The 27,244-nt window shown below is 58.1% G+C and overlaps 2 protein-coding genes and 1 long non-coding RNA gene across 3 annotated transcripts in view; 2 read left to right on the forward strand and 1 right to left on the reverse strand.

The window, feature by feature from the left end:
- The first annotated feature begins 5,993 nt into the window (after positions 1 to 5,993).
- Positions 5,994 to 8,748, forward strand: DLX5 (distal-less homeobox 5). The gene is made up of 3 exons (XM_076332346.1): positions 5,994 to 6,425; positions 7,573 to 7,757; positions 8,054 to 8,748. The coding sequence occupies exons 1-3, from the start codon at positions 6,071 to 6,073 to the stop codon at positions 8,384 to 8,386; spliced, it is 873 nt and encodes a 290-aa protein (XP_076188461.1). The 5' UTR covers positions 5,994 to 6,070; the 3' UTR covers positions 8,387 to 8,748.
- Positions 8,749 to 16,458: 7,710 nt separating this feature from the next.
- Positions 16,459 to 21,004, reverse strand: DLX6 (distal-less homeobox 6). Its single transcript, XM_076332347.1, has 3 exons — positions 20,487 to 21,004; positions 19,360 to 19,553; positions 16,459 to 17,577 (listed from the first exon to the last, which is right to left on the reverse strand). Exons 1-3 carry the CDS (start codon positions 20,845 to 20,847, stop codon positions 17,326 to 17,328), a joined length of 807 nt encoding a protein of 268 aa, XP_076188462.1. The 5' UTR covers positions 20,848 to 21,004; the 3' UTR covers positions 16,459 to 17,325.
- Positions 21,005 to 22,308: 1,304 nt separating this feature from the next.
- The window catches only part of LOC143157046 (uncharacterized), a 33,991-nt gene continuing 29,055 nt past the window's right edge, over positions 22,309 to 27,244 (forward strand). The window contains exon 1 of the long non-coding RNA XR_012994731.1: positions 22,309 to 22,473. This is a non-coding gene — a long non-coding RNA (uncharacterized LOC143157046). The remainder of the gene's footprint in view (positions 22,474 to 27,244) is intronic.

Below are 27,244 nucleotides of genomic sequence, written 5' to 3' on the forward strand. Positions count from 1 at the left end.
CATCGGTTTGTGTGGTTTAACGCTGCCTGATTCGAGCTGATTGCACAGGCTGATTTAGTGTTAGCTAAACAGGAGTTTTGGAGAGCTTGTCCTAACGCTGCCATCATCCACAAAACCTTCAAGGTCTAAATTATAAAAGTTTGGCTGACCCCTGTGGGATAACAACATATTAGATCATTATGAAAATAGCAAAAGGAAAATTGTAAGCTTAATTCCCGACGTTTGTAGGGGAAAATCTGCGTTGCACGAGGGCCCCTGCAGGTGGGCTTCCCCGAGCCACTGTGCCAGCAGCCCTGCCCTGCCCTGTCCTGCTCCGCTGAAAACACACCAAAGGGCCTGAAGAGCTACGCCTCAAATTCTTTGACCGGTCATCTTTTAACAGGGATGTCAGAGATCTGGGAAAGCATTCCTGCGGCATTGGGATGCAAAGGGGTTTATCTCACATCTGAAGTCCCGCAGAGAGGCAGCGACCCTGCTCCTATCTGAGAGGGGCCGAGAAGTGAGTTACGGCTGAAGGAGATGTGACAGGCGGGAGAGAATAAGCAGTGAACGGCCATACTGGAGATGAATCAACCCTCTTCCTTGAGGAGCAACTGCCTTTGGCTACTGTGAGCTAAAAGCTACAGTAATAAATTTTAAGGCCTGAAAAGATCATTACAGTGATCCAGCCCAGCTGCCCACTCATCCAGGACGCTGGATTTCCTGAAGTCGTTCCCTCCTGCCCCTTCTGCCGCCACAGCCGAGGTCCTTTCCTCCCCTGCTCTTGGTCGGAGGCCCTTCCCTGCATGCCGGCACCACCACAGCTCCAACTGCGGTGCCAGACCTCTGCAGCACACCCCGCCCCCGGCACCTCAGCCGGGCAGCAAGGGCAGCTAGTGCAAATATTTTCTCGGGAGTGTTTCTGGCAAAGAGAGCTTTTACACCCGGCTCTCCGGCAGTGCTGGCTAATGCTCTGCGTCAGAGCAGCACCTCCAGCAGCAGTTTTGCCTATGTGACTCCAGGTCCGTGCTCAAACGTCTGTTGTGGAAACCTCAGGCAACTGCGCAGGGAGCCACGCTCCTGCAGCTCTCGCTGCTGACCAAAACTGTTGATCTGAAGATGGCTCCATCTGGTTTGTGTCTTGTCTTTCCTGGAAACCACCGGGCCTCACAGCAGTTGAAGTACCTGCAGCTCCTGGAATAACAATGCCCAGCTACCCGGGAGAAGGCAGGTAGAAGAACAACTCGGGAGAAATTGGGTTTTCTGATGACGTTTCTTTGCTGGCCTCCATGACCTCAGAAAGAGGTCGGTGTTAACACCACAATGGAAGCACATGGGCTGGAAACGGGAAAAAACCCCGGGATGGGCTTTTCCTTGAACATCCTGCCCAGCCCAGAGCAGGTCTCCTTAAGGTGGGTCACGTCTGTGCTGAGCCCTTGAATCGAAGAACAACAGGAGCTCCCCGTCCGCCTCATGTGGACGCATCTCCAAAAGGGAAGGGAATGGGTGAGTTTGTTAAGTATTTCCCATTCTGGAGGGGCAGGCCACGGCTGGACTGTGACTGCCAGGCAATGCTCTGCCTTGGGAAGGTTGTGATGCATCAAGAAACATCTAAGCAACCCCTCAGTGACCCTGGCAGGCGCACCCCGAGAGAGGAGGGAAGCGGGGCTCCAGGCAGGAGTCTTGCATCTCCAGGCATCTCTTAACATCGTCTTGTCCCACGCATCTGGCTCAGTCTGCCACAGTTGACGCTAACAGGGAGCCCTGGCTCCTCCCTTCAGTCATGTTGGTGCAATTTGGGGGAAATAGGTGCAAGTGTAAGCTCCTCATGTCAGCTCTTTGGCAAGTAAAAGAGACAGCCACAATTTGACTTAAAAGGCAAATTCTAATTCTTAACATTGTACGTCATGGTTTTTATGCGCAGTGCAATTTACAGGCCAGACAAGCAAGGCCAGCGGAACCCAGGCTGCGGCCAACCCGGCAGTGAGTCCATCAGCCGTGGAAATGCCGCAGTGACAGGTTCGCGTCATTAACTAGAGGCCCGGCATTTCCTGGGCACGCGCAAGCAACTGGAAGAGAAAAGGCTGTTGCAGGGGTGGGAAATGACCAGAGCCTAGTGAACGCTTTGGGATGGATGGCAAAAACAACGCCTGCCCCAGTGCTTGACAGACCAGACAGGCTTCCATCCCAAGGTCACACGTGCATCCTTCCATCAACACGAATGGTGACCTCCACAGGAACACAAAACCTCCTTTTCTTTTGGAGGGGCGCAAGTTCTCCAAAGCAGAGCATGTCATGCCTAGGTGGAGAAATGCCCGTTTTCCTCCCCCTGCACCAGCTGTACCTGGAGCCGGAGGCTCTGCAGAAAGCTACTGAAATCTGAGCAAAAAGTCCTAGACTCTTTCTATAGGTTCTCTGTCAGGTTTATTTCTCCTCCCCTGCTCCCAATTGTTTTTTTTCCAAAATCCTTTCCTGCATTTTTCCCTTTTATCACTGCCCTGTGAACATCCTTCTGGGTAATTCGCTAGCCCTCTCCACCGGATTCCCGCCAGCTTTTGCCCATACTGAAAATGCAAGATTTTTACTTTGAAGCAGCTGTAATTTTTTTTTGCCCAGCCTTAGGTGAGAATACAAGGACTTTCAGTCCCTTTGCCTCTTCATTCTGAAAATACTCCCCTCGGTAAACAAGTCCTAAACCTAAGACGATGGACTGGAGCGCCAGGAAAGCCCTCAGTTGTTGAAGTTGTTTGGAAATCACCATTTTCTGGTGCTGTAAAACAAGAGTTAATCCATGTTTCCACTGTGGAGGGCTGTTTGGGTTTTTTTTAAAGAAGGGAAAAAAAATTCCTTTCATTCTTTGCCAGCAATTTCCATGGAAATAGAGTTTCCAGCAAAAACTCGGTGCCCAAACGAGAATATTTTATCCAGAAAGTGAAAGATTTTCTCTGAACAATTGCAAGATTTCATCCAAAAGCCTGAGAGGCTTCATCCGAAATATTTCGCTCGTTGGCTGGAAACAAAGCACTGCCGAGCGAGAGAGGACGGAGAACCCTCTGCAAATCCCCCCGGTCTCCAGGCAGGCCTAGCGCGGAGGGTTCGGCCCGCGGGGATGCTCCCGAGCCAGGACCGGGGCAGGGCCTGGCGGCCGGCGGGCACCGGGACGCAGCGCCCCGTCCCGCCGTGGGGTTTGGTTGGGGGCCCCAGCGCTGCCTCCGCGGCAGCTCCCCGGCGCGGGCGGGCGGCCGGGAACAATCGCCGCGTTGTCCGGCCGCGGCCGCCGGCCCGGCGGCTCCCGCGCCCCGGTCCCCGTGCCCTGCGGGGACAGCGCTGGCGGGGCCGCCCGGCTCCGCGGCCGCCGCCGCCGCTCAGTCTGGCCCCGGCGGGGGCGGCGGCGGCGGCGGCGGCGGGGGGGCGGGGGGGAGCGGGCGGCGCGCAGGTAGCGCGGCGGCGCTGCGCCCCGCGCGGCCACGCCGTGGCGCTCTTGTCACGGGCACGGCCGCCGCGCGCCTCCGACGTGGCCGCGGCCGCGGCGCCCCCGCGCCCTGCGCGGCGGGACCGGCTGGAACCGCGGCCCCCCCCCCCCCGCCCCCCTCCGCGGATTAGCGGGGTTCGGGCCCGAAAGGGCCGCGGCTGGACGCGGGGGCCCTGGGCAGGCGCTCAGGCGGCGCGGCGGGCATGTGCCGGTAAACAATGACCATATTGTGAAATAGAAAACAGACTCCGGCTCCCTCTGAAACGCTCGCTCCCCACCGGATGTGTTAAATAAAAACCGCTGGGGGAAAGAACCAGCAGAAAGTCAAGAAAATCGGGTTCGGGCTGGGAAGGACGGGGGGCAGGAAACCCGCAAGCAGGCGGATTTGTATGCCCTCGGCTCGGTAATCCTCGCACGGACTGCAACGGCTGCGGATGCCTTCAAAAAAAATCAGCTTGGGGGTTTTGCGGTTGTATCTGGTGGATTTCTGTCTTTTCTTTTTCCTTTTAATATCGAAGCTTTTTTTTTTTCTCCTTTCCCTGCCTTGCCTCTGAATAAAACAAGAGCAAACTTTCTCTGCTGCAGGAAACCGATCCAGATTTCTCCGGTGAGCTGCAAAAACAGCTTGTCAGGGCGGCTTGGCCGGGACCCGCCGCGGCTCCGGACGCTGCCGGGGCTGGGTGCGATACCAGCGCCCAGGTCCTCGCTCCTGTTTTCTCCCTTCGAACGGCACCTTCCTGCCCGGACGTGTTGAAGTGCAGCGCCCTGGAATTTATGACACAAATGGGCTTCCCCCCCACTCTCTCCCCCTCTTCATCTGTTTAAAATCTCTACCGTCCTTTCCAACTGGATGCCAATTGGGAGCTTTAATAAACTTACTTCCCCCCTCCCCAGTCGTAAACATATATCCCTCTCCGGTTCCTCCCTTTAGAAAAAAATAAAGGGGGGGGGAGGAGAGATATTTCCAATGGATTTAAGTAAGTGATTCATATAATGAAATGCTTAGGGATTTGTTTAATGTGATTTTATATGAGCTGTGGGCATTTCCAAAGCAAACAATAAGTTCAAGTACAACATGCATGGTTGTGTTACAAGTGTTACCCAGCTGGCTAGGAGATCTTCGGTGAGCAAACAGGCTAAATCTGGAGAGTAAACAGCTTCAGAAAAATCTACAACTCCAGGTCACTGAAAACAGCCTTTTATTTGTTTTCCTTAGTGTCTAGTAAAATCTGATCCATTTTTTTGCAACGCTGCTGTAAAATTACCAGGGACGGGCACCACCGGCCCGTGGCTCACCACGGCCCGGCTGCAGAGCCCATCGCCTGGGACCTGGCTGCGCAGACGGGGCGCGGAAAACGGGGTGCTGGCGAAGGAGGGTGCCGCTGGTCGGGGTGCTGCGGGGGGGGGGGGGCAGGGGGACGACACCCCCGCACAGCGCCAGCCACTTCTGGGGGGCTGTCACCCGGGAAGTGGGCTCTTGCGACGGCCTGCAAGTGGAGAAGCCCCGCGGCGGCCTCCCAGTGGTCCTGCCCACGCGTGAGGGTGATTTGAGCTCCTCTCGTGACGGACATCTGACCCCGGGCCGGAGCCGGCCCAGGTGGTGAGCATCGCCACGGGGCGGTGAGGAGCGGCCACGCCTGGGGCCGAGCGGCCACGGGCGCACCTGGAGGAGCACCGGCGCTGCCGGGGGGGGGGGGGGGGGGGGGGGCGGGGGCTCTCCGCCCACGGGCATGGTGCCACAGCCAGGTCGCCTTTCGCGAAACCCGCGGGGTGGGTGCCCCTAGGCCGTACGGTGCCACCAGTGCCCCCAGCAGCTCCCCCACACCCCCACGGCAGAGCGTCCTGCCGGGAGACTCCCGCCTGGCTCCGGGCCGCGCTAGGGTCTTCGACGCAGGAAATGATGTAACTAAACTTCAAGATTTTGGGGGGGGTAACGTGATTTACTTCATTTAACGCGGAGGTCCCGGGCGGCGTCCCCCCGCAGAGGGAGGACAATCCGAGTGAAGCAACCCCAGTTCGACGCTAATGGATATCGCCACCAGATCAGAAACCGCGTTGGGAGCCAGGAGCGCCCGGTGCGTTGCCTCCCAAGCCATCAACGTAGCCAAGAGGGACCGGACGGCAAATCCGAGCGGCGTGGCTGCGGCCTTCCCCCGGGGCGCTGCGGGCTGGAGGTGCGGGGGCACCGGGCTGCGCGCCCGCGGGGCGGCGGGGCCGGCCGAGCCCCCTCGCCGGCTGCAGGGGGGGAGCCGGAAACCTCCCGATCGCGACGCTCCGGCTCGGAGATTGCTGTTGGTATTCACTTTAAAAGAGCTTGAATGGGACTTCCCCCCCCCCCCCCTTTTTTTTTTTCCTTTTTTTTTTTTAAGCCAAAGCTTTGTTGTGCTAAACTAGTTGGACGAGTTAGGGTGTCGCTGCTCCCGATTGCTCTGGCCAATGGAACCCGATCCACCCTGCTGTGCGTAAGAGCGCAATTAAGGATTTAACCAAGCCTATGCTGCGCCCCAGCCAGCAGTCTGCCGGAGACAGACACAGCGCCGCAGCCTCCTCCCCCAGACATGTCTGCTTAGACCCGAGCAGCCCCAGCAGCCAGCCCCAGCCAGCCGCCGGCTCCGAGCTATGACAGGAGTATTTGACAGAAGGGTCCCCAACATCAGATCCGGCGACTTCCAGGCTCCTTTCCAGACGGCCGCAGCCATGCACCACCCGTCCCAGGAATCTCCCACTTTACCCGAGTCCTCGGCTACGGATTCCGACTACTACAGCCCGGCGGGGGGAGCCCCGCACGGCTACTGCTCGCCTACCTCGGCTTCCTACGGCAAAGCGCTCAACCCTTACCAGTATCAGTACCACGGCATGAACGGATCTGCTGGGAACTATCCTGCCAAAGCCTACGCGGACTACAGCTACGCCAGCCCCTACCACCAGTACAGCGGGGCTTACAACCGCGTACAGAGCTCCGCCAGCCAGCCAGGTGAGAGCCAGGGGCGTGCGGGGAGCTTCCGCGGCCGTGGGGAGGCTGGGAGAGCGCGCCCCGGCAGAACCCTGCCCCGTGGACCGCGGGGATGCAGCTTTCCCTGAACCACGAGGAGAAATAAATTAAAAAAAAATAAAAGGGGGGGGGGGGAATTAAAGAAAGTTAAAAAAAGGAGGAAATCTGGGTCTAGTTTTCCTGACCAGTCCGCACGATCTAAAACACAAATCCTAGGACTAGTGCTTTAGAAAAGCAAACGTCGGTCAGCTGCCCCCGGGCCCCCACGGCTGCCTCCCTCCTCCTTCCCCGCGCAGGAAGAGGGGGAAAAATAGCCGAGTCTTGTTGCGTGTCTCAAACTCAGGTTCGCGGTGGCAAAGAAAGTTTCCTTCCCCCTGTGTTGGAGGGGCGGGGGAGGAGACTAGGAGGGGGGGCCCAGCCGTGGCGGGGCTGCGAAGCCGGGAGGGTTTTTTACCAGAAAGCGCCGCGCTTTTAGCGGTGCTTTCCATTGACTTCTTTGTAAGTTGTCGTGGAAAAAAAAAAAAAAAAAAAAAGGGGACAAGGAAAAAAAAAATAAAGCAAGCCCGTAGCCAAGCCAAGCGGCTGGGGCTTGGCTGGGACGAGTGCGGCCGCGGCGGCGCTTGGGGACACGCCGGCGGCGGCGGGGGGAAGGCGCGGGCGTGCGGGGGAAGCGGTCGGTGCCCTGGGTAGGTCTCCGCTCCGGGCCGGCCTCTTCCCAGCAGGGCACCGATAATCCTCCTAATTCCTGCGGCGGGCGCGCATGCCCCGCGCTCCCGCCCGCGCCCGCGCAGCGCTGCGCGCCCGACGCCGCCGCCCTCCGCGGAGGATGCCCGAGGCGGTGGCGGGAGGCGGAGGAGGGCCGGGGGTGGCCGAGGCCTGGCGCGGAGGGAGCGGGGCCCTCCGCCTCACCGCGGGGAGCCGGCGGAGGGTGCGCGGGGCCGCCGCCCGGCGGCGGGAGCCCCGGGGGGAGCCGCGGGGGCCCGTCGGGCCGGCGCCGCTGCCCTGCCCGGCCCGACCCACGGGCGGGACGCCGCCGCCGGCGGCGCAGGCTGCGCGGCGCGGAGCGGAGCCGTGTCCCGCGCCTTAACGTCTGCGTCTGTGTCTCTCTCCCGCCCTTGCGCCCGTGCAGAGAAGGAGGTGGCGGAGCCCGAGGTGAGGATGGTGAACGGCAAACCAAAGAAAGTGCGCAAACCCCGGACTATTTATTCCAGCTTTCAGCTGGCGGCGTTGCAGAGGAGGTTTCAGAAGACCCAGTACCTCGCCCTGCCCGAGCGGGCCGAGCTGGCCGCCTCCCTGGGGCTCACGCAGACACAGGTACCGCGCTCGGCTCGGCTCGGCTCGGCTCTGATAGGCCCGGCTCGGCCCGGCCCGGCCCGGTTTGGCCTGGCCCAGACCGGCCCGGCATGGCCCGGCTCGGCCCGGCTCGGCGCAGAGGTCCGGGTCCTCCCCCCGGCGCGGCGGAAAGGGCCGGATCGGGCCCCGCGGAGGGGCCGGGAGGGCGGTGGGGAGCGGGTCCCTCGCAGCCGCGGAGCACCGGCTTGCCAGGCGGGTATTAATGGTGTCGGTTTCCCTCCCCCCTCCCTCTTTCCTCCCCTCTCCTCTCCTCCCAGGTGAAAATTTGGTTTCAGAATAAAAGATCCAAGATCAAGAAGATCATGAAGAACGGGGAGATGCCTCCGGAGCACAGCCCCAGCTCCAGCGACCCCATGGCCTGCAACTCTCCACAGTCGCCTGCGGTTTGGGAACCTCAGGGCTCGTCCCGCTCCCTCAGCCACCATGCCCACGCACACGCTCACCCTCCAAACTCCAACCCATCCCCTGCATCCAGCTACCTGGAGAGCTCCGCTTCCTGGTACCCCGCTGCCAACTCCATCAACTCCCACCTCCAACCCCACGGCTCCCTACAGCACCCGTTAGCGCTGGCCTCTGGGACAATTTATTAGAGTCCGACCCTTTTTTTTTTTTTTTTTTTTTTGTTCCTTGGACTCCTGTGTTTTACTGTTAAGGAATAATAACGAAAGGAATGCATATGGGGGATTTTTAAAAGGGAAACGAAACAAACAAAAAGATTAAAATGTGTAAAGCTTGTGCATGTAACTTATTGCATTTCAAAGGAAACCCTTTTTTATACAATACGGACATTTTTTGGCTCAGCTGTGGACACTATCAATGGTGCCTTGAAATCTATGACCTCAACTTTTCCAGAGACTTTTTTTCAATGTTATTTTAACCCTGTAAATAATTGTAGATAGAGGAATTAAACTGTATATTCTGAATAAAATAAAATTATTTCGACCACGAGAAACGTTTCCAAATTGCCCCTTCTTCTATTAATAAGAGGGGAAAAAAATAATAATGCCAATTTGCTTGCAGAGAGCGAGCGAGGAAAGAGGGACTATGAAGGGCCCGATCCTGGGCGCTCACATTCGGTGGCCGTGCCACGCCGTGCCACCGCAGCCCGGGCGTGCTGGCAGGATCCGACCCTTGTAGGTCCCCACGGGCGAGCCGAGGGGCGGCGATGCTCCGTCCCCGCTGGAAAAGGGGCTTTTTGCAAGACCGCGTACGCCTTACCGCACAGTGATTTAAGCCGAAGGGAAAGCTGCCCATCCTAACGCTAGAAAGCAAATCTCTCGCCTTAAGCCGCCCTGGATCCTTTCCTGAGAGTAATTAGCGTCGAGAGCTGCACACTCCACAGCCCATCAGTCGCCCGTGTGCGCTCAGCTAATTATACAAATTACGTTTCCGTCAAAGGGAGCCACTAAATATGAGAAAAGGATAAAATGAGGGCCCCGCTCCCCTTGCTCCTGGTAAAAGCCTGCGGCGGCTCCGGCTGAAGGAGGGACTTTGCGGAGGTACTTCGGGGTTTTTTTTTCTCTCTCTACACGATTTAAGGAAAAAGCCGTGCGGCGGAGCCGCCACTAGCGCTTGCCGGTGCAGCGGGGAGGGGACGGGGGCACGGCTTCAGCGAGGTGGCCGGAGCGCTGCCCACGGGCGCGGAGTACCAGCGTGGCGGCACGCACCGAGCGTGGGCCCCTCTTCCAACAGAAACCCCGGGTTTTCCCCGGCAGCAACCGGCCCGCGGGGCCCCCACGGCGGCACACGCTCCCGCGGGGGCCCCACCTCTCCCCGGCCGTCGTGGGGGGAGCGGGGAGCCGTGCTGGGAATTCACTGCCGTGCGGGGTAAGGCGACAGCAGTGGATGTGACAAAGGCGTCGCTTGAAGGATCCCCGAGATAAAAAGTTACCCCCTGTCACCCGAGGGTGGCGGGGAGAGCGCTGGCAGGGCCGGGAGAAGAGGCCTGAAAAGGCACGCTCCTGCCCTGGGGCGCACTTACCTGTCTCTAGTCTTCCTCTCCGCTGCCCTCCCCCTCCTTTCTTCTCCCTCCGCTCCTGCCTGCCATGTTTTGCGCGTGTGCGTGAGTGTGCGTGTGAGTGTGCGTGTTCTTCTCCCCAAAGAAAGAAGCCCGGGGTTGCCGTTTTGTAACAGGTTTGGGGGTTGGTAAATGGCTTGCAGTACAATAGACCAGTTTGTTCGGTAAAGCTGCTCCCTGCACGCCGGCGAGGGGTGCGTGGGTGCCGGAGACAGGGCGGCGGGGGCCGCCGCCGGCTGCCCACCCCTGCCCGCTGCCGGGCGGGCGCTGCCGGCTAGCGGGCCGCCCTGCCGCCGGTGCCCCGCCGCTCCCCGCGTCCTCTCAGCGGCTCTGGGGACAAGCTCCCGCTCGTTTCACTTGCAAGGTTTCAGGGGCTTTCCCCGACTCCGGGGCTGCCGAAAAGCTCGGCTTTGTCTCTTCTGCTAACTTCCACCCCGTGCAAAAAAAAGGCCGACCTTTTCATTTTATTCCGTTCTTTTCCTCGTTTCCCTCTAGACGAGCATTAATATTTTTTTTCAACCTGCAGTAAGACATTCTCCCCTCCCCGACGTCCCTTCCCTTTGCAGAAAGGCTTGGACACAAGAGATGGAAGTCTATTTCCCAGGTCGGTCCACCCACCCTTTTCTTTGAGGAGCTGCCGCGGGGCTGTTTGGTTACGGTAACCTGCGGGGGCCGGGAGGGCTCGGGCGGACAGCGCAGGAACAGCTCCGGGGAGGCGGGATGCTGGCAGGCAGGACGGCGGGCAGGGATGGGAATTGACGCTGCCGGCGCTGGCCGGGCAGCCCGGGCTCTGGCACCGCTCCCCTCTCCGAGCCAGCCGAGTCAGCTCGGCTCAGTTTCCATGCCGATCCCTCTCCCTGCTTAATTTCTCCTCCTCCCAGCTCGGGGTGGTGTTGGGCAGGTCGGGGAGAGCCTGGCACCCCTTCCTGGGAGAGGGTAGTCAGGCCCGGCTAAGAAATGCCCCTCGCCGGGGCTCCCCGTCGCCGTGGCCCCGGCCCCAACGCACACCCAGGGTCTACAGCCGCCCGGCCCTTCGTGAGACCCCCGGGCGGAGGGGGTTGCTCCTGTCCCCCCTGTCCCCGTACACACAGGCAGGCACACCCCGGCGCCTTTGCGCGCCCGGGCGCACCCCCGGGGCTCCGGCCGCGGCCGGAGGGAGCCTGGCTTGCCGGGCCTCCCCCTTTGCCTCCCAAGAAAGGGATGGGATGAACTGTCCTTTGTCTGACGCTGGGTTTGGGCTCGGCGGATTGCTGGCTCGGGGCTTTTTTTTCCCCCCTCTCCCTTCCCCTCCCTTCTCTTTTCCTGGCGGCCACTTCTATGTGGAGCCGGGGCAGCTCGGGGAGCCGAGAGGAGCCACATTCCTGTGGGTGCCGAGCGGCTCCAGGGCTGAGCCACAGGGCCTGACACACACACACAGACACACAGACACACAGACAGAGCAGCCTGCAGCCCCAGCTGCCCCAGCTCGAGAGCTCCTGACACTGCCTGCACCCCTGGGGCTCTCCCACCCACAGCAGATCCACACAGCCCCCTGCGCTCGCCCCCGGATGGGGCGCACACCCACAACACCCACACCCAGACACACACAGCTGACCGCCCACCACCCCCACCTACGGACACCGGGGGAACACCTTTCCCCCTTCCCCCAAAGAGCCCCCCGCCGCTGCCTGCCCGGGCATCTCCGCACCGCTCGGCGGGGAAGACCCTCCGTCCGGGGGAGCGCTGCCTCCTCGCCAAGCGACTCGCTTTCCCTCCCCCTCCTCCCCAGGGAAAAAAAAAAACCCACCCCCTCCAACCTGTCACCGCGTCAAGGCAGCCCGCTCGTCAGGCGTTTCTGTCGCCCTCTCGCTCCCCTCGGTCTCCCCCATAAAGTCGTCCCCCCGCGGCGCGCGCTGCCTGCGCGGGCCCCCGGGCGCTGCCCGCTCCGCCGCCGGCAGCGCTGTATCCCCAACGTGCACCGCACATGTGGCATCGATTAAAGATTTCTACCACGCAATTTTGCGACTGACAGACTTTAGGTGGTTCGGTTGTGGATTACGGAAAGGAGATCTATTGCTTCAGGAAAGTCGGGGGGGGGGGGGGGAGAAGCCCCTCTTCTTGCTTTCAGTCATTTGAGCGGCTGCCTGCAGTAACGCAATAACCTGTTTTATAGGTCAGACAAGAGCCGTGAAAATAGGAACCGCGGAGTTTACACTGAGCCTCCGTTTCTGTCTCTTTTTTTAGGGAGAATCTGTGTTACATCAATTAAATGTTTCTGCTCCTTGTTCGGCGGTGCGCCTATTTACACGTGATTTGGGAGGATAAGCAATGGTTTATCTGCCAGGAATATAGACCCGATAAATCCTGACACGCACCCACGCCCTGGGTGTCTGTGTGAACACCCTCCACGGACACGACCATCAAGGCCTCGGGAAAAGCTCCCGAGCCCCCTGGCCTCCTTATTTCCCTTTAGGTGAGGGCCCGGGGAGCCGGGCCCGGCCAGAAGCTGCGACTGATTCAGCACTTGGCAAGGAGGAGCCTGGGGACGGCTCCTCGCTCTCCTCCCGCTGTTGCCTGCCCCTCGGCAGTCCCGGAGAGGTTGCCTAAACCTCAGCCTGGGCTTTGCAGCAGGGATCAGCGAGCCTCGCCGGGCCGCATCCTGACCTGGCTCCGTGCTCTGCAGCGGCATCGTCTGCCTGACTGCGGAGCTGGTCCTCCATCCCAGGAAATCTTTACAGTCTCCTCGACACAACGCGCTTTATAGGGCTTTCGCCTTGCGGTATCCACTGAGCTTTCCTTTCCCTTTCTTCGCATTATTTTTATTAATTCCCGTGGAGACAGGCGCGCGGAGGAACGCTGCGGGCTGCCAGGCGCGGCTGCAGCCGGGGGAGGCCAGCAAGGGCCGGGGCCGGCACCCCTCCCGCCCGCGGGGCCGGCCCCGGCCGCTGCCGCCCCCCCGCACCCGGACCCAGCCGGTACCTGCCGGTGGGGCAGCAACCGCGCTTTAATGATTTGGCCCATTAAAAATGAAGCGGGTTTGTGTATTTCGCGTCCAGGGTTAATAAAAGCTAATCGGGAGTCGAAAGCGAACTAGCCCAATGAGTTAACCGCGTTAGCTGCAGGTAGTCCTGTTAGCCAGGCTCTTTTGGTTAATTAATTACAATTGAGTCGGTTCTGCGATAATTTCCTTAAGGACCCCTGACGACTGGTCCAGCGGGTGCGCGGGAGCGCAAAAGGCCGCGGGCTCCGCAGCATCCCGCGGAGGGTGCCCGGCCCCGGCGTCCCGCACCCCGCGCTCTCCCCCGCCCCGTTACGAGGCTCCCGAGGCTTCTTGCCCGAAAGTGACGTCCAGTCACCTGAGAGGAGGCACACGAGAAGGGCGAGCCCGCTTTTGAGGATGGTGGGGAGCCCGGGGATCCTCTGGGTACCGGGGCGAGACTGCCGGGAAGAGCCCAGCCGAGAGGCGGACTGATGCGGGCGGGAGCCCGAAGCATCAGCCCCTGCCTGCACATCAGGCTCGCACTCGCTGAGATTTGGACACGTAACGCTGCAGACCACTGATTTGCTATTTTCTTAATTCCCGCTCTTCTCATTCCCTATGAATCAAACAGTCTTTTGTCCTTCAGAGTTTGATTTGATCGCTACTGTTCACATTTCACTTTTGTATTTTTCTCTCCCTATACCATTACTCATTGAGTGCCCCGTGAAATTACAATCGTACATTTTCAACTCAGCAACCCATTTGCAGTGCAAAAATAGGGTCTAAATAATGGCTGAATTAGCCCTACTGGACAGTTTCAGATGTAACACTCTGTAATAATTATATTGCAGGCTGGATTAGGATGCTATTATCATAATCTGGACGTTTACAATTATCTGTAATTTGCAAAGATGCGCCAGGTCTTGATTACAGCAGGTTTTTTTTATCAAGCTAACCATCACTAAACAGTGACAGTAATAACAGCTAATTTTGCTGGCAATATAAGAGGTGCTGGGGTGTGCAAACAATTTCACACCTGGATGTGCTCACTCAACCAAGAATATAGAGAAAGAGCTTCTGCCCTGAGACTCAGAAAAATATTCTCCACTGCTTCTGTTCAGTATAGATTTCTAGACCCCGATCCTTGCTTAGCAGATTTTCACAGGGGGTAAGTTTTGGGGCTCGCTTGGGTTTGGGGTGGGTTCGTGACTGCTTCGCGCCTTCCCCTTCGAGGCGCGCTCCGTCTTTGCTCGTTCCCCTACTTTCGCGGTCACTCTTGCGCCGGTGGTTTCCCTCACCGGGCCGGACCCCGGCAGCTCCGCGCCCCCTTTCCCTCCCGGTGCCGCCGGGGGCGGCGGGCGGCGCGGGGCGGGGGGTGCGGCGGGGGCCCCGCCGGGCTACCGGAGGCGCGGCGCGGGGCTCGGCGGCCGGCGGAGAAACCGTGCGAGCCCCGGGGCCAGCCCCGACCGCCCGGCGCCGCAGCGGGGCGGCGACAGCGCGCCTTTCCGCGGCTCTCCGCGGCGCCCATCCCGGCGACCCCGGGACGGCGGAGCCCGGCGGCGGGCGGTGGCGGAGCCGGCGCTGGCAGCCCGGCGGCGGCAGGTTTGGCGGCTGGCGTGGGGAGCTGCTGCCGCTCCATCCATAGATGACGCTGTTTCACGAGAGTCTCCCGGGGCGGCAGCCGCGCGAGTGGGAGCCGGCGCTGCCGCTGCTGCCATTCGCTCCCACCCCGCTCTCGGGAAGGCCTGCCTCTCTCACCTTCTCCCGCTCTGTTAAGCTAATCGGGATTTTTTTTATTATTATCATTTATTTGTTTGCTTGCTTGCTTGTTGTCTGGGCTTTATTTAAGCCTGTCTGGGAAATCACTCGTCGGGGAGGAGAGCACGACGCACCGAGAGGCTTTCCGCGCCGGTACCCACGCTGGCACCGGCGAGGCGTGCAGGCGAGGACGAGCCCCCCGAAAGCCCACGGGAAGCAGCGAGCCCCCCCTCTCCCCCCCCCCCTCCCCCGGGCCCGCCAGAGCGGGGGGACCGCCCGCCGCCGTCCCCACTCGGGGACTGCAGCGAAAGGGTTAAGGCGGCTGCGGGGGCCGCGGGGGCCGGGACCCGCCAGGCTGGGCTCGGCTGGGCTCGGCTCGGCTGGGCCGGGCTCCCCGGGCTGCGGGGCTCGCTCACCTGGGCATCCGCCGCCCTTCTGCGGGGGCGAGGGTGAGCCCACGCAGGGGCCGGCCTGGGGGGGTGCAAAGCGGGGTTTTCTGGAAGATGCACACACTCACACACACACACAGACACAAATGCTGTTGGTTTAAGTGTATGGTAGCTTTCTCTCCAGTGTCATTTGAATAATTCAGTGAGCCCCACTACCAGCTGTACTTCTGAAGCCTCTTCCATTCTTTTCAGCATTATAATTTTGGTTAATTTTCAATTTTAGGCCCTACGTCTCTGCAATTTGTGTATGAATAACAGAATAATTTTCCTCTTTTGTTTCGCCTTTCCTGTTCCTGAATCTAAATAAAGATGGCTTTTTAGTATTAAAAGTGGAAGAAAATTACAGGTAATTATCTTTGACGGTAAAAACGCTGTAATCAGCGGGCTACATGAAAAATTACTCTAATTATGGCTGCATTTAAGAGAATGGAAAAAAACCTTCTTGTGGATAAAAACCTTAAATTGTCCCCAATGTCTGCTTCAAATTGGATGGCACTGCAGCTGGAGGCTTTGTTCAGAATTGATCCTGGGGAGCTCTGAACCCAAAGTTTCACAGTGGGAAGGGGAAAAAAAGAAAAGAAAACATTTTTCCTAATGTAACAATACGAATGGTAGAAAATGACAAGACTGATCGGTTTTAAACCACTCTGAAGACTGACTGAGCGTGGAAGTTGCTCAAAAAAAAACAAAAAAACACCCCCCAAAAAACTGGTATATTGGTAAGTAGTCTTTGCTTTGTGTCTAATTATAGTGACTGTCCTTTTGCACGACTGTATGTAGCTGTCATTATATGGAGCACTCTGAGGATCTCTATTGACTTCTGATAAATGGCTCAGTGGTTTCAAGGTTCATAATTTGAAGGATGCCCAGGTCTCTAGCCATTAGTTCTCGCAGTATGGGGCACCCAGCTTGGATGAGGAAAGGGCTTTTCATTTGCAGTAGTTGCTGTGCTTTCCACAAGCTGGTGAGGCTGGAGCTGGCTGGACAGCGTGTTGTGTGCCCGGGCACCTCTCAGGGCTTTGCAAAACATTCCTCAGCTTGCATTGTCTGCTCTTTAAAAACAAAGGAGGGCGCCTCCTTTCTTAACAATTTGGAGTCTCCAACCTTTGGGAAGAAAGGCAGGGCTCTGAGCTTTGCCTCGGCGAGAAAGCTCAGCTCAGCTGAGCAGCGGAGCAGTGAAATCGCAGCAGAAATGGCCGGGTGATTAGAAACTTCTTCTAGGCTTATCTTTGCGGTCTCGATATCTCCTGTCTTAGTCGTAGCCTTAAAAATAACCAAACCACCAGCTCCCCCCCCTCCCCCCCCCCATCTTTTCTGTCTTTGCTCGCAGATGTATGTTCAGGTAGCCGTGTCTGTGCGTGCAGGCAAGCGGGGGGACAGCGTCCAGCTGCCTGGGCTGAACTCGGGGGGCAGGTCGGGGGAGGTGGGGATCCGCTAAGGCGGAGAGAAATAGGAGCCAGGCGGGCGTTTTGTGGCTTTTACTCTATATATGAAAGAAGACAAAAACATACAAAGTATATATACAACTAAAATTCAACAATATATACAGAAAGGTTGCTCGGGGGAAAGGTCCCTCTCGCTCAGCGGGTGAGACTGCCGTCAGGCAGCGCTGAACCTTCCTTCCCCAGACCGCGGCGGCGGGCGCTGCCGCGGATCCCTCGCTCTGTCTTTCCTGCTCGTCTCCGGGAGTCTGTCCGGCTGTGTGCGGGTGTGTGCGGGTGAGGGGGCTCTTCGCGGGAGAGACGGTGGTTTCTTCTGAGCCGCAGCCCATCGTATTTTGAGAAAGCATGCAGGTTTTGCCTCGTGGTAATGTTCTAATCTTACAGTATATTTTCATTTTTCAACCAGTTCTCCTTTTTTCCCCTCGTCTTTTTTTTCTTTTAATCCCTTCTTCTCTCTTTTAATTTTTTTCCCCAGTCCGGATTTGGTGAATAAAAATGAAGGAGCTTTGACTAGTCTCTCTTTCATCATGTAATGTCTTTAGCTCATTAAACAAGTAAAAACGGCTGCCATGGTAGATTCAGGTTCTTCTTGTGGGCAAAGTCTGTAAAAAGTTTGTTTTGACGTATACTCCACAGAGAAAGAGGCTGGTGCCTTGGAGTCCAAAGGAAAATATCCTAAAGAGAAGTGTCTTCTGTGCGCCAGAATGAAAATTGTGTCTTTCTGTTCAAGATCAATCGCTGAGGTTACTTAAAAAAAAAATAAAATAAAATAAAGCCACTCTGTCTCTTTGCCGCATCTACAAGTTCACACAGAGCCTGTTAGCTGGCACGGCTTGGCAAAGCAGGGGAACTTTTTGCCATGTCGAGACGAGGCGTTCTCGGGAGATTATTTCTCTTGGACAATTCACATCATTTGTGGTCTCTGCATTGTGTCTTGATGTGGAGAAGAATACCAGTGAGAATAGCCAGGCATGTAGCTGTTGGGAGGCATATTGACTCCCTTGGCAGAAGCTGAAACGTCCCAGACTGGAGGCAGAGCCGGAGAGCGAGGGGAGAGGGCGGCAGAGCCGGGCAGAGGGTCGCTCTCGTGGGGGTTGCTGCCCTGCTTCAGCAGCTTCTTGAATTTGGAGCGTTTGTTCTGAAACCAGATCTTCACCTGTGAACCGAAACGCAGCAGATATTAGGCTGCCGTCAGCACCCAGGGCCCGGCAGGGGAGACCCCGGGGGCCGTGGGTTTGCTCTAGAGAAGGTCTTGAGAGCCCAGGCCAGTCGGGTGTGGAGCTGGGGATGGGGAGAGGGGAAGGAGGGGTAGCTACTGCTGCTCTCGGGCTCTGGATGCAGCTGGAGAGAACAGGAGAGGCAGAGCGGAGCTGGAAAGCGAGAGGGATGCAGGTTTTACCCCGGAACGTTATTTTCCCTGGGCAGGCCAGATTGATGGAGCTGAAACAGAGTACGTGCTCTGAGCTCTCCTGCTTTAACGCCTCATTCAGAATTTTGGAGGTCATTTGATCGTTTGGGCAAACCGTTGTCAAACGCGGGCAATCATCTGATTTTGTGCCAGGAGACAGGAGCCAATAGACAAAGGGCATCTTACAAAGAAATCGCGCATCCGAAAACACGCACGATCAAGCGGTCCTTGCTGATGTGACGGGGGAGGAGGCACAATGGAACGGGGATTGTGGCTTTATTTTAAAAGCTGTTTTTAAAGAAAGGAACATTCTCTTCTCTCGGCGAGTAATTGGCTACCAAGATTGCTCGGGGTCTCATCCTGCTCCTAATACAGCAGAACTCCCGAGGAGGGAGCCTGCGCTCGATGAGGTGTGCAAGGATCGGGCCCGCTCTGGCAGATCAGAATTATTATAGAAATTATGTATATGTAAGACATATATACACACATATTTCTTAAAATCAAACAAACAAAGAAAACAATTCCCACACGTGTATTTGACCTTGCAAACTTTGCAGACGTAATGTTAGGGCATAAGCAGGAGTGCTTGTCTACCTGCATGCTCGGGATCGGGCCCCTAAATCTACGCGCGCGAGAGAGAAAGCGAGACAGCAGAGAGACAGAGCATGCATGCGAAGGATACCAAAATCCCATTTGCAAAGCCATCGGGTCTATTCCCATGATTAATGTTTGCTGAGTATTTAAAAATCGCTGGCTGGAAGCGACTGTTATCAATGACAATGATAAAATCCTGAAGCTATTTGTTAAGCTCATAAATTCGCATGATTACATTTTACCCGAATTGATCCCATCTATCCGTGCACTTCTCCCCAAACCCCAGCCTGGGAAGCCTGTAATGCCTCATGTGTCTTTCAAGCTTAAATTAGCAGAATGGCACAGCTACTCCAACCACACTTAACTATGGCTTAACCTGCTATAATTTTGTACACGGCTGTCTTTGATCTTCAGATCTATTATCACCTTTCGTACATTTTGCCCAAGGGTAACCACTGCACTTGCGTTAGTCATCCAGGATGAATTAACTATTGATTTTACAGGTATTTCCTAGCGTGTCCCTGCTTCCTCTCTACCTATAGGTTGCTACGAGGCAGCTTTGCTTTGCTTTCAGCCCTACCTCAGGCCCAGCGATTCTTTGCCTTTGTTTTGTTCTCCTTTTCACAGCTGGGCAATTGCATCTCGGTGCTGGGATTATCCGAAAACATAGGCAATTTTAAAATGTTACGTGTGGCATCGAAAGGGAGCGCTTGCTCGCCAGACGGCTGAGGGAAGGGCGCATTCAGCTCCTTCTGCGGTAGAGCGGTCTCTCTGTCGTGCATTAGATAAGTTCTATCACATATAGACGGGGGACGGTGTGCGTTTACCTTTTCTACCGTTCCCGTACAGAGGCCAAAACGTCTAGGGAGCATCGTACTTTGCTTGGCCTTTATTGCTCGCGCAGGATTTCAGTGGTTTGGGATTCCCAGTAATTACCTGTGTCTGGGTAAGTCCTAATGAAGCTGCCAGTTCAGCTCTCTCTGGAAGTGCCAGGTACTGAGTCTGCTGAAAGCGATGATTTAAAGCCTGGAGTTGTAGACTAGAGTAAATGGTTCGAGGCTTCCGAATCTTTTTCCCTTTTCCATTGAATCTGATTTCACCGTTTTCAATCACTGTGGTTTTTTGCTGATCTGCAAGCAAAACAACACAGCTGAAACATCACCCTCCTTAGCTATTTAACGCGGGCATTTTGGCTGCCACGGCTCCTAAAAACCCAGCAGCCTGCCCCGACGCCGGTTCAACCCCATCGCGTACACACGGGCTCCGGCTCCTTAAAGGCACGCCGCGACGCACGCTGCTGCTTGGGAGCTACCGGGAGAAAAAACAGCTGTCCGGGCGTAGTGGGCACGCTGCCGTTCGCCCGGGGTGTGTGTGTGGAATTATTTAAAAAAAAAAAAAAAAAAATTAAAATAAAGTGCAGCACTGGCTTCGTGAGGGGATGCCCGGTTCCAGGGCCATCCAGGTTTTACCCAGCTAATTGACTTCGCGTCGCCAGCTTGGTGGTCAGTGAATCACCAGTCCGAGACTTTCAACAATGCTTTTCTCCCCCCGCCCCCCCGCCGTGCCCCTCCGGATGAATACGCACAAACGAGCGGCTCCCTGCAAAAAAATACATAAATCAGACGGCCCCCGAGCGGAATGCGACCCGCTCGCCTGGAAACTTTCACTCCTCAGGTGTTAGCAGGAATTCTGCCCAAAGCCGGTCCCGCCGTAACAAAGGAGCGCCGAGCGCAGCCCCCTGCCCGCCGGCCGCGGGGCGAGCGGGGAGGCGCCGGTGCCCAGCGCCGCGGTACAGCCGGCAGCCGCCGCCGGCGGGGGGGGAGCGCGGCGGCCCCGCCGCTGGGTACCGGAGCAGTAGGCCCGCGGAGGGGCCGCAGGAACAAGCAACCCCCCCTTTTCTCCCCGCCGCCCCGCGCACCCCAGGGCCGGCGTCTCCCTCGGCGGGAGCGGGGGCCGCGGCGGGGGTCGTTGTGCAGATGCCCGGGGGTGGCCGGGGAGAGGCCCGGGGACGCGGGGAGCGGGGGAGAAGCTGGCAGCGGGTTAGGGAAGCGGTGCCGGCTCACCTGCGTCGTCCGCCCGCGTCTGGCTGGCCGCGCTGCTGTTGTGGTAGGACTGGAGGTAAGGGCTGTGCTGCGAGTGGCTCACGTAGGGGTAGGCGGCCAGCGAGCGGTGGTTGTAGGAGCCGGCGCTGCCGGAGTAGGGCGAGCTGTGGTGGTGATGCTGGTGGTGCGGGTGCGAGCCGGCGGCGGAGTGCAGGCAGTGCAGCGGGTAGTGGGCGCCGGCCATGGCCGGCGAGCTCTGCTGGGAGTGGGGCGGCGGCGGCGGCTGCGGCGGCGGCGGCTGCTGCTGCCCGAACTCCATGAAGGCGGATTTGGAGGAGTCTTGCGCGTCCAGCCCGTCAGCCATCGTAGTCATGGTCATCATCAAAGTTTGGGAGGGAGAGCGCGGCGCTCCCCGGCTCGCCCCCCGCGCTCTGCCTCCTCTCTGCCCAGCCACCGCCGCTCCCCTTACCCGCCGCGGCACCGCTGGAGAGGCGGCGGTGATTTAATTTAATTTCTTTTCTTTTTTTTTTTTTTTTTTTTCTTTTCCGCCTTTTTTTTTTCCTTCCCCCCCCCCTCCTCTCCAAGGAGCCGTTGTGCGAGGGGCCTCGTTCACTGAGGGAGGGGAGGAAGGGGAGGGCGGTGTGCGGGGTGTGTGGAGGGGGAGGGCGGGCTACTCCCGCCGCTTTTTTGCGCCGCTCTTTTCCTTCATCCCCCCGGCGCGTGGGGTGGGTGGTTTTTTTTTTGGGGGGTGGGGGGGGGGTGGGGACGGGGGGAGGCCGGGCGTGGGGGGGGGGGGGGAGGGGGAGGGGGTGTTTAAAGGTGGGAGCCGGGAAAGTTGGGGCTCCGGCGCTTCGACTTGAAGGGCAGGGACGCGCACAAGTCGAATGGTTCGTCTCCGGAGGGCAGCGCCTCCCTCATTGGTCACTCAACCCCCTGACGTCACCGCCCCGCCGCGCCGGCAGCGCGCGCGCGCTGCCCGCCCCCCCCCACCCCTCCCCCCCCTTTCCCCCACCCGCGCGCGGGGCGCGGAGCGCGCCTTGCGCGCTCCGCGCCCCGCGCGCGGGTGGGGGAAAGGGGAGCGCCTGCCCTCCTCCCCCCCTCCTCCCCCCCCCCCCCAAAATCACGCATCCCCCACACTACACGACCCCCTCCGTTCCCCCCCCACCCCCCACCCCGCCTTGCGCGGTATTTTCGCTGCGGCGAAGCGCCGCGCAGCGCATTTTTTCCCCCGCTGAAAGCAGCGGCGGCAGCAGCTCCCGTAATCGCTTTCAAATATATGCAAATGGCTAGGTGCGGTTGGCGGTTTTGGCAAAAGCTTGATTAGGATATAAACGACCCAAGGAAAAAAAAAAGTGCCTGCGCCCTAAATTTGTCTTTAGATTACAATTCCAGTTGATTTTATTTTATTGTCAACATTGTTAATGATAAAAATAGAGTCGTTTTACAGTTATTTTTACTTTCTGGAAGGAGGCAATTAGACTTCTAATCAGGAATACACAAAAATCTCCCATGATTAACTGCAGTACTTTGTTCAAATTGCTGCTATAAAATTCAGAACAATTTGCCTGTAATGATTATGGACTGGGTTTATTTTGGGAGGTGGAATAAAAGTGGATATAGCATAAATTATCCTCTAATTATACACCAGTGTCGCCTCAATTATCCTCTTATCAAAATGGTTGTCTAACTGCCGCATTTAGTTTCAATTCTCTCCTTTTTTCTATAAAAAGAACTTCATACCTTGTTATTATTAATCCATTTATTATTTGCAAGGGGATTTATATCCGAACATCCAGGTGGTATTACCACTTCTCTTTCAAAGATGGACTGGGGAAAGACATTAAGTTTGATCCAGCACGGCGGAGGATCTCTCTCTCTCCCCTCTCCTCTCTCTCCCCTCTCTCTCTCTCACTCCCTCTCTCTTTTTTTCCCCCTTTCCCTCGCTTAAATCTCATCGCGTCCAGCTAAGCATGAACTCCAGAGACAGACCCCACCGGAGAGGACTGAGGTAGGAAGGACCCGGCGGAACTCGCTAAGCCTAGAGAAATCCGAAAGTTGCTCTAGATGGGGAAACGGGCTGGAGGCTTCGGGCTTTGAAAACCAACACCGGCACCAGCAGCCGCCGCTTGCAAAACCCCGCACAGCCCAGAGACATCCCCAGACCCAGCACAGGTCCTGACACTGCCTCTCACAGCGACGTTGCCTGAGGATTGGTTTCCAGATTTTGCAGATGGTTTTTTTTCTTAACGCGTCGCTTTTGGAAATATTTAGAGGGGTTTTATTTTTCACTCTGGGATTCCCCCCCCCTCCCCCTTTCCTTTTCTTCATTTATTTTTGGGTTTTGCTTCTCCACAGCCCGGTCATTAGCTCTGGGAAGCCGGGGGATGCGAGCCCCCTGTTTGCATACCGCACCGTCCATGGGGGTGGGGGGGAAGGGGGATGCGAAGCGATGCTCGATCGGTGGCAGGGCATAACCCGCAGTCTCTCGGTGCTTATAGTTCAGCTGGGTTATTTCAGGGGTGTGTGTGTGGGGGGGATGTATTTTTTCCTGGGCGGCTGGGATGTTTTGTGCCCCCTTACCCACCCTCTCATCGTTGTTTCACTTCTTGAGCCCTTGGAGTCGGTTCAGTAACTCTGAATGCAGTTGTAAGTGTCTTGCCTTGTTCTCCTGCTTTTAACAAGGGTTCCACTTTAACACGCGAAAGGGTAACCCGATCCAGGCGTTTACAAACCTACAATGAATAAAAATATAGAGAAAGGGGAAGAAAAGGGAAAGAATTCCTACTGGGACTCTTTATTTATAGGTGTAGGTAATGTACTCAATAGGAACAGGTACATTTGGCAGTTTTATTGCTTTATACCCTCCAGCTTGCTGTTAACATCATGAAGGCGTTTTTTTCGCAGGTGCACATACTAGCATTTTCTCCAGCAGCAAGAGCATGCATAACAAAAGGTGTCAGAAAATGGGCTGGGGAGTGTTTGCAACACGTTGCTTTCTTATTTCGAAATAATTCCTGCCGCATAATGGATGCTAACCCGGGAATGGGGGAAAGTTGGGCAGGAGAGGAGACCGGTTTGAAAGAATACCTAGATGCCGCCTTAGCGAAGGGAATAAGGCGTCTGAGTCAGGCAACGTGAAACAAAAAGGAGGAGAAGAAGAAAAGGCAGGGAGAGTCTGCAGGAGCTGCTCCCTTCGATAGGCAGCAAACGGAGTTACATGTGCATCCCTCGCCCAGCCTAGCTGACGGGAGAACTGCGGTGGGGCGAGCGGGTGTCGCACCCGCGGGACAGGCAGCGGCTCCGGGTGCGGGCCGGGGGGAGAGGCGGTGCCGCGGGGGTGCGGGAGCCCCCGCGGAGCCGTCGGTGGGCGCCTGCGGGAGGGAAGCGCCGGGCACCCGGCGCTGCCCTTCCCCGCGATGCTCAGACATCCTCGTCTGTCGTCAGGACAGTTGACTCCATCCAGCCTCACACCGATAATTTTCCCCAATTTAATTAGGCAAATCTCTCGGTATGGAGCTGCCGGTGATTGGTCGATGTTAATGACTCGGCTGCAAAGAGTCACGCTGCTTGTCAATATTTATTGTTTTATTTTCTTTTTCTCCCCCCCCATCCCCCTTTTCCCCGTGGCCTCTGGCACGAAGGATCCGTGCCTGCGGGGAGGGGGAGCGCGGCGCGGCCGGGGCACGGCGGGTGGCGGGGATGGGCTGCACGGCGCGGCACGGCACGGCACGGCACGGCGCGGCACGGCTCCGCTGCTTGCCCGACGGAGCTGCCCCGTGCCCCGCCGCCTTGCCCCCCCTCCCGTTACCCGCACCGGGGGACGGTAGGCAAAGGGGCCCGGGGGGGGCAATAGGGGCCCGAGCCGTGCCTTGGTAGAGTCGGCAGCTGTAGGGGTATTTCTTCTCCGAGGGGCAGGCAGGCCCCGGGCCCGCGCTTTGGCGGCGGGGCGGGGGGTGCCGGGGCGGCCAGAGATCCCTGCCCGCCGGGAGCCCGCACTGCCGGGCACCGGCCCTCCCCGGCTCCGGCTTCCGTGCAGCCGAGCTCCGTTACCGGCCTCCTCCTGAGGAAATTAGACCTGAATCAATAGCTGTGGACGCACCGGAGCAGTGGGGTGCTCATTTCCAGGGTGGGTGACTCATGAAAAGGGGGGGGCGGACACCCCGCACCTCCTAGTCCCCTCGCACTGAAGTGCCTCCGAAAGCGAGCAGGCAGCAGTCACGAGTGGGGCGCGGAGCTGCGGGGGCGGGAGCCCGCGGGAGCTCCCCGGGAGCTGCGCGGGGCCGGACGGGCCAGCAGCCGGGCCGGCTGGGGCAAGGTGCGAGTCAGGGGGCGGCTGGGGACTGCCCTGGGGCGGGAGCACCCGCGCCGCCGCCTGAGAGCACCCGTCCCTCCCCGGGGAAAGGCAGCAGGAGCTCATCGCCTGCGACCCCCCTGCCTGGCTTCTCCGCTCCTTCCGCGGCTAAACCCGAGCTCCCGGGGAGGGAGGCTGCAGCCCTGGCCGAGGGCGATAGGGATGCGCCCTGCGCGTTGCTCCGCGCCCTGCCCGCTCCGGAGCGCGGGCAGCACCGCGCCCTGCCCGCGCATCCCTGGCCGGGCTTCTTCCCTCACCCCCGGGTTAATCTTCCATTTTCCCTGGGGATGCGCTCCCCAAGTCACCTTCGCTCGCCTGGAGGGCAGGGAGGCCTTTGCACCCCGAGAGGGATTAGGACCAGTCCCTCTCCTCCCCCAGACTGGCTGAGAGCCGCGGGGGCAGCGCGGCCTTCTCCCCGCCCCCCCCCACCCCCCCCCACTGGTGCTCCCCCGCTCCGCTGCCGCGGTGAGGGGCGGAGAGCGTGGCACCGCGCTCCGCGCTCCCTGTGCCCCAGGACTGGGTGACTTCGTGCTACCGGTCCTCCGTGTCACCTTAAACCGCGTCGCTTTAATGATGTTTGCGGGTAGTACTTTCAAAAGACCAAAGCGTGTGTGCGTGGTTTAAAGTCACATTTGTGAGTCGAAAGATGTCACACAACAGACACAACAGTTAGAAGGGGCTGACGAACAACAGGAAACGGGGTTCTATTTTTAGGGTATAATAGGAAGTTAATATAAGCGGCCAGAGGCTTCCTATATGCCTCCGAGCACCTTCTGTTCCATTCATTCATTCATTCATTCATGCGTTCAACAATAACAACAGGGGAAAATAAACATTCCCGTTCCGTTTCTCATCCCCTCCTTCCCGGGAAGTCCTGCTCTGGTGTTTGCACGGGTGGGCTCTGCGAGCGGAGTCCCTCTTTCGGGTTGTTTAGCTTGTTTGTTGGTTTGTTGGGGGGTGTAGCTGATGGCGTTCATCAGGCGAGGCTCCCCCAAGATGCTCTCGTTGGGGGGGGTCCTGCCCGCAGAAGGAGTGCGCAGGGGCTGAGGGCTGCTCTCTGGGAGTATATATCCCCCCTCCCCAATTCACACCAGAGTCTGGGAGAGTGTTTTCTGTCGCGCTCCGGCCAGGGTGGCTGGGAAAGTCCGAGAGAAGCTTATTTCAGGAATGATGTTAGTGCGTGTTTTTTCGCGGGAAGCCCATGTACGTGCATGAAGCGCATCTTGCAACAGGATTTTTAAAAGGGGCAGAGAATGCTGGGGGAGGGGTGGTGGAAGGTTAGTGCCTGAGCCCGGTTTTTTAGCCACAGAACGGAATGCACAAAGCAATCGAAAGGCACTCGGGCGAGAGTGGGGGTCTCCTGCAGAGTGGTGGTGGGAAAATCTCGAGAGAAGTAGAAAGCCGGAGAATATTCCCGCTGGCGGCGATCCGCTCCAGATGCATTTTTGCGGAGAGGCTCCCTCCGCAGAGGCACGGGACTCTCCCCGGCTGGAGCGCGGCTTTGGCGGCCGCCAAACTTGCGCCCACGCCCCGCGCGGCCGTGGCGCTCCGCGGGTGTCCGCGGCCGCACGACGCGGGTGTGCACGGCGGCTGCCCGGCACGGCTCGACACGGCACGGCTCGGCACGGCACGGTACGGCTGGGCAGCCGCCGTCCTGCCCTGGCAGCGCGGCTCTGCCCGCTCCCAGAGAGGCTACAACAAAATATCTCGCCTTGCATCTGCCGATGGCCATTTTTTTCCCGGTCTCTCAAGGCTGTTTACCCCAAAACACATGGCCTCCTTTCTTTCTGCCAGCATGTCATATTGCCATCGTCTTAATAGCAGCTGAGTGGTGAGCAAAGGCTCCCGCAAAAGGAGGTCACCTCCTCAGGCTGGAAGCGAGCTATTTTAAGGAGAGGCTGGGGAATTTGAGCGCTGCCAGTGCGAGAGCAAGAGCGGAGCGGAGGCTCCTCTGGATTTCAACCCACTAACATTATAACAGACAGGCAGGCGTCAATGGCTTTCCATACCGCGAGTGTGAAGGAAGTGGCAGGGAGGCGGAGGGGGGGGTAAACCCCAGCCCAGCCTCGCAGATGGATCACACACGCCGCTCTCTCTGTTGTAGCGTGGGTCAAAATAATAGGAGTCAGAAGGGGAAAGATCCAGAGGGAACCAGCCACTGTCTCTTGTACAGATTTGTAGCGAAGCCTTCGCTGTAATTAAAACCTTACAGCCAGATTCATTCAATGTGTGGCTCTGCAGAGGGTCGGGGGTTGGGGCTTTTTGTCTGGTTAATGTTTTGTCGGGTTGTTGTCGTTGGTTGCTTTCCCTGATGGGGGGTGGGGGTGTATGGGGGGGAGGCTGGATATCTGCTTTAAAATGGAATTAGGCTTCAGGCGAGTGGCTGCCCGGCTGGGGGACGGGACCCCCGCGGAGGGCCTGGCCGCCC

Source organism: Aptenodytes patagonicus, chromosome 2, assembly GCF_965638725.1.
Source record: "Aptenodytes patagonicus chromosome 2, bAptPat1.pri.cur, whole genome shotgun sequence".
NCBI lineage: Eukaryota > Metazoa > Chordata > Aves > Sphenisciformes > Spheniscidae > Aptenodytes > Aptenodytes patagonicus.

Coding starts and splice junctions, on each gene's coding strand:
- DLX6 (XM_076332347.1), bottom strand. CDS start 20,847: ATGATGACCATGACTACGATGGCTGACGGGCTGGACGCGCAAGACTCC. Junction 19,554..20,486: donor GACGCGGGCGGACGACGCAG/GTGAGCCGGCAC, acceptor TTTTGCTTGCAG/ATCAGCAAAAAACCACAGTG. Junction 17,578..19,359: donor TAGGACTTACCCAGACACAG/GTAATTACTGGG, acceptor TTCGGTTCACAG/GTGAAGATCTGGTTTCAGAA.
- DLX5 (XM_076332346.1), top strand. CDS start 6,071: ATGACAGGAGTATTTGACAGAAGGGTCCCCAACATCAGATCCGGCGAC. Junction 6,426..7,572: donor GAGCTCCGCCAGCCAGCCAG/GTGAGAGCCAGG, acceptor GCGCCCGTGCAG/AGAAGGAGGTGGCGGAGCCC. Junction 7,758..8,053: donor TGGGGCTCACGCAGACACAG/GTACCGCGCTCG, acceptor CTCTCCTCCCAG/GTGAAAATTTGGTTTCAGAA.